The sequence below is a fragment of the Rhamphochromis sp. 'chilingali' genome (assembly GCF_963969265.1).
Source record: "Rhamphochromis sp. 'chilingali' genome assembly, chromosome: 16".
In the NCBI taxonomy this organism is placed as follows: Eukaryota; Metazoa; Chordata; class Actinopteri; order Cichliformes; family Cichlidae; genus Rhamphochromis; species Rhamphochromis sp. 'chilingali'.
The window spans coordinates 13,360,784-13,376,856 of record NC_137943.1 but is presented as its reverse complement, the minus strand read 5'-3'; the positions used below and the strand labels follow the sequence as shown (position 1 = coordinate 13,376,856).

At 41.9% G+C, this 16,073-nt stretch overlaps 1 protein-coding gene across 1 annotated transcript; it reads right to left on the bottom strand.

Annotated features, from left to right (window-relative positions):
- Positions 1 to 1,674: 1,674 nt before the first annotated feature.
- On the bottom strand, positions 1,675 to 15,914 carry LOC308412446 (segment polarity protein dishevelled homolog DVL-3-like). The gene is made up of 15 exons (XM_080906816.1): positions 15,309 to 15,914; positions 13,802 to 13,871; positions 11,695 to 11,810; positions 10,151 to 10,263; positions 9,820 to 9,955; positions 7,769 to 7,859; positions 7,559 to 7,628; positions 7,313 to 7,452; positions 6,549 to 6,625; positions 6,399 to 6,466; positions 6,139 to 6,288; positions 4,844 to 4,975; positions 4,280 to 4,447; positions 3,957 to 4,160; positions 1,675 to 2,728 (listed from the first exon to the last, which is right to left on the bottom strand). Exons 1-15 carry the CDS (start codon positions 15,467 to 15,469, stop codon positions 2,370 to 2,372), a joined length of 2,055 nt encoding a protein of 684 aa, XP_080762942.1. The 5' UTR covers positions 15,470 to 15,914; the 3' UTR covers positions 1,675 to 2,369.
- Positions 15,915 to 16,073: the final 159 nt, after the last annotated feature.

The window sequence follows — 16,073 nt, the reverse complement described above, 5'->3', positions numbered from 1 at the left end:
AGCCGTTCCGCCGTGACAGGAAAAGGCGCGGCTGGAAAGATGTGTAAACCGCACCCAGGCCTCGATACGATAAGCGACATGGGTTACTGGCCAGTTATTCCGTAAAACATTTCACGTTTTACGGGAGATAATGGTTATGTTTAATGACCGGAAAGTGCGCTAGAATTGCGCTCACATGTATTTGTACTTGTTAAACATCGACAATTTCTCATTGGCTCCAGGAAGTTTAAGAAAGAAAAAAAAACAGTATTGCATTTTGTTTATTTTTTCCATGGTGGTAGTATGGGTGGTCTTGTTCTACCCTGTCCTGCAGAGTCAACTTCAATTTTATTTTCCAAACTAAACCGAATCGCCTCTCAACAGGAGTTTCCGCCTCAAACCACAGGGAACGTTTTGCATAGAGTTGTTCAGTCTGGGGCAAGTCCAAATGTACACAGGCTGAACGTTTGCACACTCCCACAGCGCTCCCGCCCCACTCTCACTCACACACACACTCACACATCTGTACAGCAGACTGCCCACCCTTCACATTCCTGCGCCTGGACGGTTTTGCAGTCCACTGCTTTTAAATGCAAATATAACCTCAGGTACCATAGAAAGGGGGAAATAAACTCACTAGGTTTCAGTTTTTGGTTTTGCAGAAAGGTATACACAAGCAAACAAAACAGAAGCAGCAGATTTAAGTCATAAAACTATATTTATAAATAAAAAGACATTTTCCTTGATAAAAGAGTAGTGTGAAAGTCATGGTAAGAATTTTTTTTTCCCACTATCCGGTTGTTCAGTCTGACGTCACTAGCCGTGTCTGGGTCTAAACTCGCTGCAGGTCCATATATCAAACGATCATATGGCATTACTGAGAGTTGAAAAACTGTCTAAAGTCTTTCATCTTTAATAAAATGATCAGCGTTCTGCTCAGGTGTAACAATTGAGTTTAACATCCAGGCATCCATGAAAACGGAATTTATGACATTTAAAGGAGTTAGAAGTTAGCAGGGAGTTAGCTCGCTAGCTTCTATCTAAATACAATATAGCATGTCCTGACTGCGGGGTTTTGGAAACAAATTAAAACGTACAGCTCTGTTATCACTTCCAGCATAAATGAAGACAGAAAACTAAACAGCAGTGACGTTTGTAGGGTTACTGAAGTTGGGCTAGCTGGTATATAATGATGTGCTACGTGACCGCTAGCGACACAGCTACGTTAGCATAATATAAACAAGCTAACTTTTTTTCCACTCGATAAAAGTTACCGTGAGTGTTCTCGGTGGTCAGGAACAAATGTAATCGCATGGCAGGATGCTGTAAAAGGACCAAACTTCAGCCAGGAGAACAACTGAGATAATCCATCCACAATACGAGGTTAGTCATTCATATACTGCTGCATGGGCTGGGCTGTAGTTACATCCTAAGGTTTTAAAAACTGAGCTTAAATAAATGATTAGCGGTAATAAAAGCCGAGGGAGGTCAACAGTGATCACTGACTGTTTTAGGAGCTTTTTGAGATCAAATAGAAGAAAATACATAACATTAAACATGTTAACAACACAAAAGCCATATTAAACGCAGACTACTTTAGACCCGGAAGTAGGATCCGTCGCGTCATCACTGAACAACCGGATACATTATCACAAGACAGTCTGAAGATTCGCTGGTTAGCAGATGAAAATGTAGTTGTGCCGTATAAAAACGACTCTGGAAACTGGATGCTCATATTAAGCATTAAAAAGAAACTAGTTGTGACCAGCTACAAATATAATAAAACAAATGCATTCTCAAAGTATGGACTGTAATTCTCTTGCACTACATACATTTCTTTCTTTCTTTCTCTCTTAAGTCAAGCAAATACTTTAAAAGTCTGAATAAGGTTAACAGTTAGTGTTCATTTCAGCTTCTTTCAGTCATTCTTTTTTTCTTGTTAGAGGTCAGCAAGTGGGGGGAAAAAAAAAAAAAAAAACAGGAAGAGGGAAGAGGCTTCAGTCTCTCTCAGTTTTGACGTGGACAGGGGTGGGGGAGGACAGAGAACATTAGATAAGGAACCCAGAGGAGGGAGGGAAGAGTGAAAAGAAGAACAAATGAAAAACATCCATGTGGAAAAGCACTGAGTCATCTTCCCCAGCTGACCATTTCCACTGCCTCCCTCCCTTCTTCTGCTCTTTGTCCTTGCTAAAACTCTTCCCCACCATGGAGCGGAAACTGAGAAAGGCGCTTTGGTTCCATCTGGAGCAGGGGGGGGGGGGTGTTTCTTCACTGAAGAAAGTATGACCACTACAACTACTAAGAAAAAGTACAAGAGAGGAGGAGCATTTTCTCTCAGCATACACAACAGGGTGGTTTCCATTTCTGCCTTTAGGTCTCTATAACCAGTGTCACATCACATCAACAAAGAATTCTCCGGCGTTGCCCACCGCCATTCGCAGAGACTGCCGTGACGCAGTGAGCTCAGGGGGCACCGAGGCAAGCTCTCTGCCTGGTGGGGCACCAGGTGCAGCTGTAGAAAGATGTGGTGGCTGAGGGGGCAGGCCAGGGGGGCCGTACACAAGACCAGGCCCATAGGCTATAGAGTGGGAGTTGGCACTGCGGTGGCTCACAGAGCTGCGGACGCTTCGTTCACTAGGGGGAGCCACTGAGCGCTCACTTGGTGCCCGGTGGCTCCTGATGTCTGATTCGCTGCCACTGCCACCGGATTTTCGGCCCTCATTCTTGCTACAGTTAGAACCGCTGCTCCCTGTGAACAGAAAAAAAGAGCAAAATTATTATGCAAGTGAGATGTATGTTTAAAAAAAATAAAAATCACATCTTTTTCTAATTGGGTGCCAATGACATCACGAAGGCAGCGCTGACCCAGTTTGCAGGAGACTCTTGGGAGAGCTGCATGACTAATGCTGACATAGTCTAGGAGCATTCAGGCCAAACAGTTTAGCTATTCCTGAAGGCAGTCACAGGTCTTTATTTTATTATCCCACTCAGACTGCTTAATTTTAGGGCAAGTTCCTGAGAGTGATTAATTTAAACCAAAACAGCTCATCTGATTAAAAAGAAACTTGATGTGGAGGATGCTTTGGTCCAATGCATGTCATCAAATCCAAAAACATAGGAAAGTATTCATGTCAGCTTAATTTTGTGTCTACTAAAGAGCGCGAGAGAGAGGTATAGGATGTTACCCTGTCTTAGCACAAACACTGGAAGAATGGGGGGAAAAAAATCTCTTCTCCACCAGAAATATTAAAGCAAACCCAAACCCCAACACTTTGTCTTTTACATTCTGCATCCTGCTAGTTTGTGCACTACTCACCCGTGCATTTAAGTTAAATGAGTACAGAGCATCTAAGATGTTGTCTCAGTGGGCCCAGCTGTTGTTGGTTAGTAAATATCTCCAGTGTGTAAGGAAACTGCACCTTAAACCACAATGTCTGCTTTTCTAGTTCCACACACATTAAACACAGAAACCCCAACATCTGAAGACTTTGGGGGTGATGGAAAGAGTCATTTTTCACTACTCACAGAGCTAGGCTGTGTCCTTCAAGTTTTTGAAGTCAGCTTATTAAAACATACACTGTTCCTATAAGTGAATTCAAAGTGTGGAGGTAAAACTCCACACCTCATACTGCTCAACAGCGTAAACTAAATGTAAAACACTGCAGAGATGTTGTAATATCACTTAATATATCCCTTTCACACAGAATCTGTCTACAGGCTTATAAAGTCTTTCAGTGAACTCTTTCACAAAAAAGCAGCTATAGCAAGCCCTAATGAACCTCAGCAGCAATGGCTGGTTACCTTCTTGTGAGCTCTGCATCTTTGTAGAAGCATAGTTGTTAAAGGTTTTAGGGAAACCGTGTGCTACTGACATGAATCTTGATTTTTCTTTGAGGAGAAACTGCAAAATTAACATTGTAATTTTATATGAAGTGCTTGAAATTTATCTGTTGAGGACTTAATTAAACTGCACTAACCACTGTGCTGGCTCCCTGCGCTACCAGCTCCTGGTCCACCATGGAAGGGCTGCGGCAGATCGTAAGGGTGTGGAATAGGGAACTGGTAGGGCAGGGCCATGGGCCAAGGGGCTGACCCAGGATGGGGCAGAGGGGGGAGGGTGTCCTGATCTGAGGCACCACCGCTGGATCCATCATGATCATGCAGAGACAAGTGGGTCATGTCTGAGGGAAAGAGAAGACAACTCCGTTAGATTTTCAAGTCGCATCCCACTTAAACTTTGGCGAAACTTGCTGTTACTGCTCACGCTCTAAGCAGATCAGTGAGCTCAAAGTCCACTTACTGCCACAGAGGTCTCCAAAGACATAGTAGCACTGTTCAGAGAAGGTGATCTTATTGACTGTGTGTCGGATGTACCCAGCCTTCAGCAAATTGCTGGCATATTTACGAGCTTCACGGCGATCTGTGAATCCTTCCACATGATGGAAGAGCCAGTCCACCACATCAGAACCTGAAGCACATGTTTTAGAAATCAAATCGTGAGGCTACAGCTTCACTGATCATATTTAAAACTTTTTTGACAACTTTACATAAATCTGATGGTGGTTAATTTATCTATACTTCAATTTAACATTGATTTTTGTTGAGCTCTGGTAACCTGGTAACACACCTTGGTATAATAAAGGCAATTCGATCTCATGCTGAATGTTTCTCAGTTGTTGGAATTTAAACTTTTTTTTTTCCAAAATGTAAAAAAAAAAAAAAGTAAAAAACAACTGAATTAATCGAAGCAGTATTTAGGTATTGCTTTGGCATCAGTGAAACACTCAATCTAAAAGCTGAGAAGATCTGTGTATGTGTGCGTAATTTTTAAAAAGCCCAGTCAAGCTCGCTTTGACAGACGTACCAATAAAGGCATTAGCGATGGTTATCTTGAGCCACATCCTGTCTCGCACCTCCAGACCTGACTCTGGGCAGGCCATGGCCTTAGCAACCGTTGCCATGTCACTGTGAATCGAGAGGTGGAAGTCATCGAATCCTAGGAAAGATGACATGAGCAAGTTAACATGTGGGTGGTGTTAAATCTTTTAAATCAGAAATTGAAACATTTTGGTTTAAGGAGGTTCGGCTCCATCAAGTATAAAACTGTTGAGCCACATTGTGTTTTGTTTCCAAAACATTTAAAATTAAAGAACTATTGAGTGCTGTTTTCTGGGGTTAAAGAAAAAAAAAATGTTGGCCTGTTTTGGAATTTGCCTCAAAAATATTTGGTTTCCTGTGGTCTCGGCTGTTATTTGACCCCGTTCTGTTCTAATCGTGAATCAAGACTGGATTTGACTGGATCTTTGTTTGAAGTGGACTGCAACTGACTTGGATTTGATAAATCCCCCAGATGAGCCAGACCACAGTGAATTACATGTCCTCCCTAGAACACTAATGTATCTTACATATAATCTCACTGAGTTTCAGTCCATTCTCAGACCAGCTATCATGACTAAGCGTCACAGTGTCCCTTCTCATCTGCCTCCATTTCAATAGACTTTTCATTTCTTCTTTAATAAAAAAAAAAAAAAAAATCCCTTCACAATACATTGTGGATATGTAATAAGATAAAGGGCATTCATATTTTCTATTAAGTGAATTATAGACATGTAACTAATAGGTAAAAGGCAAGTTAAACAATGTTTCAAGAGAAAAGGAAATTTTTCTCCCAAAAGAAAAGGCATCGCAAAACTTCCAAAGATTAAAGGAGACACGAAAGTTGTGAGTTATGGCTCTATTTGGACACGAGCAGATGGTAGCTGAGGCTGAACACAGCAAAAGCTGGAACAGATAATAGTCACAGGAATGTAGTGAGAGGGAAGGGCCGCACTTAACACGGAGACTTACTAACAGAGGTTTGGTGGTCACAAGGAGGGAGAGCTGAATGTTCCAAGCGGTATGACAAACCTGGAGTTATTTTCTTCCTCAAATGCTCAAATGTATTTATTTTTAACAAGTAGGCTATAAAGAGGTACCAGGAAACAAAGGAGAAAACTAAAAAAAAGAGGAACAAAAGAGTAAAAAGAGGTACATTAAAAACTCAAAAGGTGGTACAGTTTAAATGTGGAGACCATGTGGGATGAGGATGAAAGTTGCTTTGGATAAAAGTGCACTGATGACAAGCTCCAACGGGCAGCTTCGGGGGGTGATGTGACTCACGTTCAGTCTCAGGGATCGAGCTGCTGATTGAGGAGCTGGTGGAGGTGACTGTGCTCATGGAAGGGCTCATGCCATATGGAGGGTACACCCCAGTCATGGCTGCCGTGTGAGACACCCATGCAGCGGGGTCGATAGGCCGGATTGGCTCACCTGTTAAAGAGAGGGAAAGCAGCTGAAATTAATGAGGTTATTACAAAATCTTTCAAGTAAAAAATAAAAAATGTGTCACTGCGTATAGTTATTGCAGAGGAACCACTCACTCCTGGGCAGAGCAAAGCAGCTCCGAGGGTTTGGGTCCCAGCACTTTGCAACTGTCAGAGTAATGGGGCTGGTAAAAAAGACACATAGACAGTTAATTATTGGTCTTTTTGCACTCCTGTGTTATAGATGCTGCTTTTGTATTCGCTTACCCCGGCTTGTGCACTATGTCTCTTAGTACTCGAACAGCATCATCATTGCTCATGTTCTCAAAGTTTATATCGTTCACCTAGATCAATAAAAACAGAAAAATATCCCAATGAGATGCCAAGTTAGAACTAATGTGGAACTAATACTTTAAAGGAAGCGCTCAGATAGTTCAAAGGCAAAGAGACTGAGCTGGTTTGGACATGTGAAGTGAGGTAGTGGGTATATTTAGAGCAGGATGCTGAAGACAGAGCTGTCGTGGACGTAAGAGAGGAAATGCAGGTGGATTGGATCACAAAAGAGGATACAGTGGACAGGAAGGAATTCTTCAGTGTGCTTGAAAGATATATAAAGAGAGATAAAGCAATATGGCATTAAGAAGTAGCCCCAGAACTACATTTTTTCCTATAAACAGAAATATGAAAATTTCACAGCCCCACAGCGATTCCAGTTCTACTGCAGAAAGACATCAATATGGGGTCCCAAATAAGCAATTTTCCTGGGAAGTATATTTTACAGTACGATAAGATTGGATTAAACGAAAATGTGTATACGAAGAGTAAAAAAAAGCGATGACATTACAGCCAACTGCATCTGTGACACATGCACAAGAACAGAAACCCTTGACATCATTCATTTCAGTAAAAGTGCTGGTCTCAGTTACAACATGTACATCCACTCACACTATGTGTCTAAATTCCAGGTATTCAACTGTAAACTGTTTTCATTTTGTGTGCATCAGTCTCCTACTTAAGACACAAACACACACCTGCAGCAGCATATCCCCGGGCTCTATGCGTCCATCTGCAGCCACAGCTCCTCCCTTCATGATGGAGCCGATGTAGATTCCTCCATCACCTCTCTCATTACTCTGACCCACAATACTGATGCCCAAGAAGTTATACTTTTCTGTGAGGTGGGGAGGAACAGAGTATATTCAAAGAAATGAAGTATTATCAACTTCATATGCTCGCTGAACAAACATCTAACTCCTGTGTGTGTGCAAATCACCTACCCATGTTGAGAGTCACAGTGATGATGTTCAGCGACATGGTGGAGTCTGTGATGCTGCTGAATGACGAAGACTGAAGAATGAAATAAGGACAAGAATTATGAGGAATGCAAAAAAAATACATTAAGAGCAGAATCATGACTTATAACATGAAAGATAATTTTAGGTAACTTTGGTTGAGTTATTGTCCTTTACAACTAAGAGTGTTCTCACCCTGTCCATATTGGAAGCCTTGGGTTTCCTTCGCCGGCGTCGATGTCGTCTCATTAGACGAGAAGAGCTCTGCTCAGTGGAGCTACTAAACCTGAAGAGGAGGGGGGAAAAAAAAAAAAAAAAAAAAAAAACACGACTTAAAATTAAATAAATAATAACTAAATAACAGATGCAGATCAAATTGTCTCATAGGAGTCTTTGAAAGTAGCCACGATCTAATCTTTGAAGTTTCTGGATATAAACTTCCCCATTATAAGCAAATATCTCAAATTTTCTACATACTAATCTTCACCAGTGTACCAATATTTAGTTATAATATTGCTGCAACAATTGAGGCTCTGATGTCCATCCGTTTATGACCACAGTGTACCCATTTCCAACAGGAAAGTGTGCCCATGCCACAAACCTTAAATCATCTCAAATTGGTTTCTTGAACATGGTCATGGGTTCAATGTACTTAAATGATCTCAACAGTCACCAAATCTCAATCCAACAGAGCCCCTTTGGGATGCGGTGGAATGGAAGATTCATATCATATCATGCGCAGTCGACAAATCTGCAGCATCTGTGTGATGCAACATGAGCCACTATTGCTGAGGAATGTTTCCAGCACTGTGCTGTGCCACAAAAAATAAAGGTAGTTCTAAAGGTAAGCAAGAGTCCAAATGGGTAGTAGCAAGGTATACCTAACAAAGTGGCCAACAAGTGTATGTGCTTCAGACACAAAGAATACTTCCAATTGAAATACATTACTTACAGTCATGCTGCCTCATAGAAATTTGTTTCTATGAACATGAATAAACAGATAGCTTCATCGTGACCATTTCAAGTTTGTTACCAGGGCTCAAATACTCCAGTCTACAGTAAGAATAAATAACCCACTGCTGTTTAATTTTACCATATAAATTTAGTAATCAAACGCTAACCATACTACTACCTACTTAAAAGAAAGGCATTTGCAAAACTGCTGAAGCCTCATTGATCCATCAGTACTGGTCTTGTCCCAATCTTGTCCACTTCTGGACAGAGGTTTTCCATACCCTGTCCAGGATTCTCAGTGTGACGCTGGTGCCTGACCCCCTTCTTGCTTTGTTTGGCATCAGTGGGAATGAGATGCCTCTACCGGCCTCTAAAACACAGGCGCTATCATTCTGTTCCCTGTTGGCCAGGAGGGCAATTCTACTGAGGTGGCGGGGACGCTGCACCCCCCACTAACAAACAGTGGTTATATGACCTCATGTCTAAAACTGGAAAAAAATAACACACTCCAAAACTCTACTAGATAATTTCAAAGCATGTGCAGTTCTTTCCTTGATGCATTTCAAAATCTATAAGAATCTTTCAGGTGCATTTACTTTTGTCTGTGTGCAACTCCCTCATGTCAGGTGAACAGGTCTAGGGCAGTGACCTGGGTGGGAATTAATGGGATTATTTTGCAGGGACTATGTTATCTGGGGGACAAAAAAAAAAGTTCTTTATTTTACCTTTTTTTTTTTTTTACCTTAAGTGTATGGGCTAATTGCCCCAAATGAACAAATCATCCGTAATCCTTCTATTCTCAGAACCTTTTTTATATGCATAAAGGAAAAACGCTTAATAAAAAGACATTGTTTAAAGGGAAGCCATTTGAAAGCCAGAAGGAAAACAGTTCTACAAGTCAGAATGAGCTTTAACTATAAGACAGCATCGAACTACATTTGAAGGTTACAACATAATCAACAAAAAACAAAACAAAAAAAACTGATTTCTTTCTGCGTCAGAATCCCCCCCAAATACGTAAGAGGTTTTTAATCCAGCTCTTTTGAAGCTGATTAAACGGGAAAAACATCCCGTCAGATGCCTAAAGACTGAGACCAGCAGAGTCTCTGCAGTGGGCTGCAAGGATTACCGCTGGAGCAGAACCCTGAGGTTACCACAAAAACCAGCACACAATTAGACAGTACTAATCTTTGCCATAAACCATCAACTATAACTCCACATGCATTCCTGAAGCCAAATGCATTTCTTCTTTTTGCAACAAACCAGCTCAACAGCTATATAACACATCTGACCTGCTGGTTGCATCGTCATCATCTGAATCAAAGCAGGAAGTGGACTCCAGCTCGCTGCTCATGAAGGACGAGCAGCTGTCGTACTCGGGGCCTCCGCGTCCCATACCCCGCGATGAGTACCCGTTCTGCCTCCCACCTGCAGCAGGTTTTTAAATTAAAAACTTAAGCTAGAAAAATAAAACAATCAAAGGATACTGCATGTCTAAAGTCAATCACGCTACACTTACTTTTTACCAACAAGATAACTGTTATTCATAAGTTGTGAAATACATGGAAACAACACTGATACGTGCAATGAAAAACAAGAATAAGCAGCAAGTTTCTTTCTGACCATGGTCATTAGTGTGTTTCCGTCGCGGCCTCTCCCTCTCTCTCCTCTGAGACACCATGGAGCCGGTCTCTGTGTCATTGTCCAGGCTGTCCCGACCACTTGCTGCTTTCCCACTTCAGACAAGAGAGCGAGTGTTAAAGAGAGACAGAGTTACAAAACATCATGATCAGGGCATTTGAGCTTATTCAGCAGCCACTAAAACTAATGTTTATTTTAAAAGAGCTTTATAAGAATCAAATTGCTGGCTACTCTGGTTCACTGTGGTTAAGAAAGCGATCTGTACCTGAATATTTGGAAAGAATTGCAGATGTTGTGTTGATGGATTTTCAGTGTGGTGATAAAAAAAGAGTCTCTTTTTTTAACACTTTACTTGCAGACATAGCATATTTCTTTAGATAGAAATATTTATATAAAAAAACAAAACAAAAAAACAACAACTAGTAACCAGGGCAGAAATGGCCCTAACCAATCTGGCGCCCTAGGCAAGCTTTTAGCCCCCTTACATCAGCAGTGTAGTGTAATGTTGTAACAAATAATATTTCTATTAAATAAGCTTTACTTTGCATTTTAATTAACGTGGGATTATTTTTTGTATTTAGAAATAATAGTACCAACTTTTTTTTTCTTTTTTTTTCTTCAACATTTGTGGCACTGGCGTGGCGCCCCCTGATGGACGGCGCCCTTAGCATTTGCCTATACGGCCTATGCCACGGGCCGGCCCTGAACCAGGGGCTTAAGCATGATCATAATAGCCTACGGATAAATGCCTGCAAGAATTAAGCTAGATTTTCTTTCCTCCAGGGCAGTCACAAGATATCACTTTTTTGATTTAATTTGCCCTTTCCTGTTACTGTTCTTATTTGGCAATAGGGCTGCCACAAACATTATTTTGATAGTCGACTAGTCACCGATTACTTTCATGGCTCTAGTGAGCCTTGCCCCCGACTAGCTATCGAGCTAGTGGGTAACAGACGTCTCCGAAAACATTGGAGCGCTTTTGAAAATATGTGGTGTCTTGATAAACTGAGCAGATATTTGAGGTTTACACAGCTACATTCTCGCCTGAAAATATGTTAAACGTTTATTTTGTGACCCAGAAAGAATAATAAGAGTAATATTAAACTAACTAGTTGCCGCCATTGTTGAAAACTGAGTTGTGCCGCGCTATGAATTCTGGGACACCGCTTCTTCTTCTTCGGGGTTTAACGGCAGCTGGCATCCTTGTATATGCAGTGCTGCCATCTTCTGTTTCAGTCCGTTATTACACTCTTAAATCCTACTACTTATTCCTGCGTCTTTTGTGATCCTACAAAGCTTCAAACGACGTGTCGACTATTAAATCAGTCGTCGACGATTTTGAAAGTCGACGTAATCGTGACTAGTCGACTAATCGTGGCAGCCCTATTTGGCAACACAGAAGAACTCATTCAAGACACTCAAAAAACACACAGACACACACTAAGCACAATATATTTCATTCTCATTCACAGAAAAACAAAATATAAAGTATCAAAGTCCACAAAGTCTCGTTTGAGTTCACTGACTGGTAGGAAGGGGGTCTCGAGTCTCCAATGCCCCCGGTCCTCTCCAGAGGTGGTGTCGGCTCTAAACTATCCGCCACCGAGCCTGCGTCCGTGTGCGCGCCGTCTCCAGAGACCAACTGTCAACAGACAAAGAGTCGGGTCGTTCAGGGGGATGAGTATCTCTCAGAGAGAAGAATTTACAGAAAGACACAGAATGAGTGAGCAGCAGACCTTCATTCACATCCACATTCAAAGGCTATACACGGTGTGTCATGTTTTACTCTAACTTCCTAAAAGTATGACACAAACATTTCAAAATCTCCTGCAGAAAGGGACTACAGTCTCTTGCTAAAATTCAGACTTAATCTGCCTCCTACTAGTTTCCTACTGAGAGAGCAAAGCTCTACAAAAGCAGCTGTGAATTCAGCAAGTTGAAAAAGAAAGAGCCCAAGCCAAGACTTGTGGTTTGTGTACCTGACAGTGTTGCCTAAGTTACCAAATTGTAGGGGGAAAAATGGTCTCCAACAGACCAGAACTAATGTTTTCTCAGAAATTAAATTACCGGTATGCATTTATTTCCACTTTTACCACATGCTAGTGTTTGTTAGCTTGAGACAACAAAACAATATAACTTAAATCCTGCTGTGGTTTTTGTGGAATCTTGGAAGTCATCCATATCAGAAATGAAGCATGTATTTGCATGCAAAAACAAGTTTCAACGATGACATGAGACCAGTGTGAAACTGTAGCCATCAACAGCAACCTGTGGTGCTGAAAAAGTTCAGATTCAGCAGCTGCTGACCTCAATCTTAAGGATCCAATGTAAAAAAAATATATTTTTTTAAAAATCAGGTTCAATTTCATTGTATGCACAGCCATTATGCACTTGAGAAATCTCTTTCGTTCAGTGCATGTTTATTAGAAATCAAGCTGTGACATCTAAACTAAATTACAGCAACAAAGTGAGTGTGAAGATGTTGGAAAGATAAATATGTTGTGCTGAAACAGGGCATCAGTATATCAAATCAAATCACCTGTACTGTCATAATAATTCAGCTATATTACTATGTGGCAAGATAGCTAAAATTAGTCTTCTGCTCTTAATCACAATCACAAGAGTCTACTTTGGTGTGCACTAAAGGGAGCTACAGAACAGGAGATACAGGGTGCTGGCTTGTTGTGATGAAATGATGTGCAGCCAGCCAGGCCTCTGGACCCCAGAGAATAATCAATCAGCTCACTGAAACAACAGACGAACAGCGGAGACAAACAAATGGACATACTCTAACAAAAATAACATTTGACTGTATGTGGAACATTGCAACAACCCTCAAGAGATAACAAACACTTTGGAGCAAACGCACACAAAGGAGAACTGGCTTTTAAACACATTAAACTAAACCTCCGCGCAGTCTAATGAAAACGACCACAACAAAGAGACGCATTAGGACGAGCACGCTGGAATATACGCTCCAGAATGGAGCAATAACGCCATGTTGATGATGCTCGAATAATTAAAACCACACTGTAGAAATTAAGCGAGTGCTTTAGCCTTTCACATCACGACACAGAGCAGTCTTTCTCTCTGCTTTATTCTCTCCTCCCTGTGAGATTCAATCTTCTTGTTAGATGACCTGCAGTGAGGCCCTTTGTTATGGAGTATTTTCCGGCTATCCTGTGATTTCACTTGCTCTTAATCCAATTTCAATGTCGAGAAGAGAGGAAGGGAGGCCGTGCACGAGCGCCAGATGTCTCGAGTGTTGTGGAGACAGGAGTATTATTGCTTAGAGGCTTTAAATAAGAAACTGCATATAAGTACATGTATGTGCTACATGTGCCAATTAACCTGTGTGCTTAAAAAAAAAATTATATTTTACAGTGAAAAAGACAAGGTTTAGGAAAAGCAGTGTATGTATACTGCTCTGAGGATCGTTATGTGATGATGATATTATCACACAGATGTGCAGTGCCTCCCCCTACGCTTGAGTATGACTGGGGTAAGTGCCCAACAGATGGGAATCATTGTTACACATTCATGTATGCCACTTAACCACACAAGTTATCGCACACAAGCAAACAGCAAAAAATAAATAAATAAATGTTATTGCAGCGTGTATTTTGGACCTACCCATGACACCACACGTCCATTGAAGCAGGGCAGCTTAGCATTGTCATCAGATATTTCTTCCTTTACCACCCTGTAAAGAGAACAAGGCTTTGTTTCAGTCAAACATTACCAACACAAAAGCACTCCCTGGGCAATAAAACATGAGGGTGCATTTAGAGGAAGTGGAGCTGGACAATATATTCCACCAAGCAGGACAGACACTGACAACTGGGGACAGTTGTACACATTAAGAATCAATGACAATGTTCAATATAACCAAATGTTTGAGACTACTGGCACACGCACAGAAAACTAGTCAAAAGATGGCTCACTTGTCCATTTCATATATAGAAGTAAGCCTTAATGCGTTACAGACTGGTGCAAATACATTAACAAAAGGCATGTGTAAATGTAACCATGTGAATTTCATGCAAACCCTCCCATTCATTCAGTCCTGCTTGCAAGGATCAGATGGCAGGCAGATCTTAACAACACCTTGTTACACAATGAAGAGGACAAATAAGGCATGTATCTAACAAGCGCCTCAGAGTATTGGAGATGTCAAGATTAGCCGGGTCTTTGACAGGGAGAACACTGATGGTCAGTGAGGCTTTCCTGGTAAAGATCACAGGCTCCAAACCAGTCTAACAAGTTCCTAAAACACCACCAGTCTAGACTTTAAGGCTTCAACAGTTAATTTAGTGCATGCACCTCCACTCTTGAAACAACACAAACAGCTGCGGATCCTTTCAAAACTCGTCCTTCCTATCTAGGTTGTTGCCCCACCCTTGTTTGAGTTTAGCCAGAAAAACTTTGGCAACCTGGCTCGAGTTTTAAAAAAAACAAAACAAAAAAGTACATTTCTCCCTTTTATTTAACTCTGAAGAAGGTAAAGTGTGGAGGACCATAAAACGTCTACTTTTCTGGCCATGTTTTAACACAAAGGGACACGCTCATAAAGCTGCCAGAGTGATGAACAGGGCATTCCTGTGTCCAACTTTGCATTCCTTAGGCTAATAGACAACAACAGCAGGGGCCTTCTGGTCTCACTCACTCACCAAGTGTCCGGTTAGATCCATTCATTAGCCTGCTAGCATAAGCGTTTCATACATTAGGCAGCAACTGACAGCTGTAACGTCAGTAACTAGTTAGTAACAGTATGAATTGCTCCTTGTTTCATTTAGTCTTCAATAAGTTTAAATGCGATTAAAGGCGTTCTCTTAGTGTTCGTGAAACTGGAAATGACCAAACTTGGTAAGACAGTACAGCATAAGCTAAGCACGAGCAATGTAAACAAACGGGGTCGGGACGCTGAACAGACCTGCTAACGATGCGACCTGGACGCTAGCAGCTAACAAAGGAACGGCAAAGCAAACGGCTAGCTGATGACTGAAAGACAGGTAACCTTAGAAGTGATGACAAGCCAGCTCCACGAGGTAACAAATATGTTACAGTTAATCTGAATGGACTGAGGTTAAGCAGTCCATGCCGATTCCACGTTAAACACAATGAACCTTTTAACAGTTACCCGAAGTCATCGTCCATAGATTTGAAGAAGAATTTGTAATTTGGTTTCTTGAGGACATTTTTGAAGTCTGCCAGCGTGACTTTGTCCGCCGGCACCGACAGTTTCACCAGATATGGTGTCTCCTGGTCGTCGAGGTGGTAGATAATTTTGGTCTCCCCCATCTCGGACTGCGGCTAAGGCAAGGCAGACTGGTTGCATCAAGCCAAGGGCCTGGCAGGCTCCCTCTCGGGCCCCGACTCCCCGTGGCGCTGGCGGCTGCGGCTTTGCCGTGGTCCACCCGGCTCTCTCTGGCTGACCGACCCGTTCCTTAGTGCCCGGTTCTGCCTTTTTTTCCCCCTTTCTTTTTTCTTCACGGCAGCTTGCTAACGTTACGCCTGACTCTCTATTACAAAAACACCTTGCTGTTCCACAAAGCGTCCAAACACCACCCCAGGACTGAATTGCTTTAGTTTCCGTTTGTGTAAAACGTACAATATATCACAAAAACCTTAGAAATACGTGAGGAAAAACAGTTTCAAAGCGGTGCAAAAATAAACAATCTCAGAAGGGTCCGTACTCCCTTCTCGCTAGCTGCTCGGCTTTACTTTGTTGCACACGAAACTGCATAAAATCGTCCAAGCCTGTCTCGGAGGAGCGCCCTCCGCAGGTGAGGAGGAGAGTGACAGCTTTTCGAGGACAGCTGGGGCAATTTAACGGCTCCCATATTGCTCTGGTAAGGCCATTAAACGGCCTTTAGCAGTTTTGAAGCCCCACAGACCCACAGTT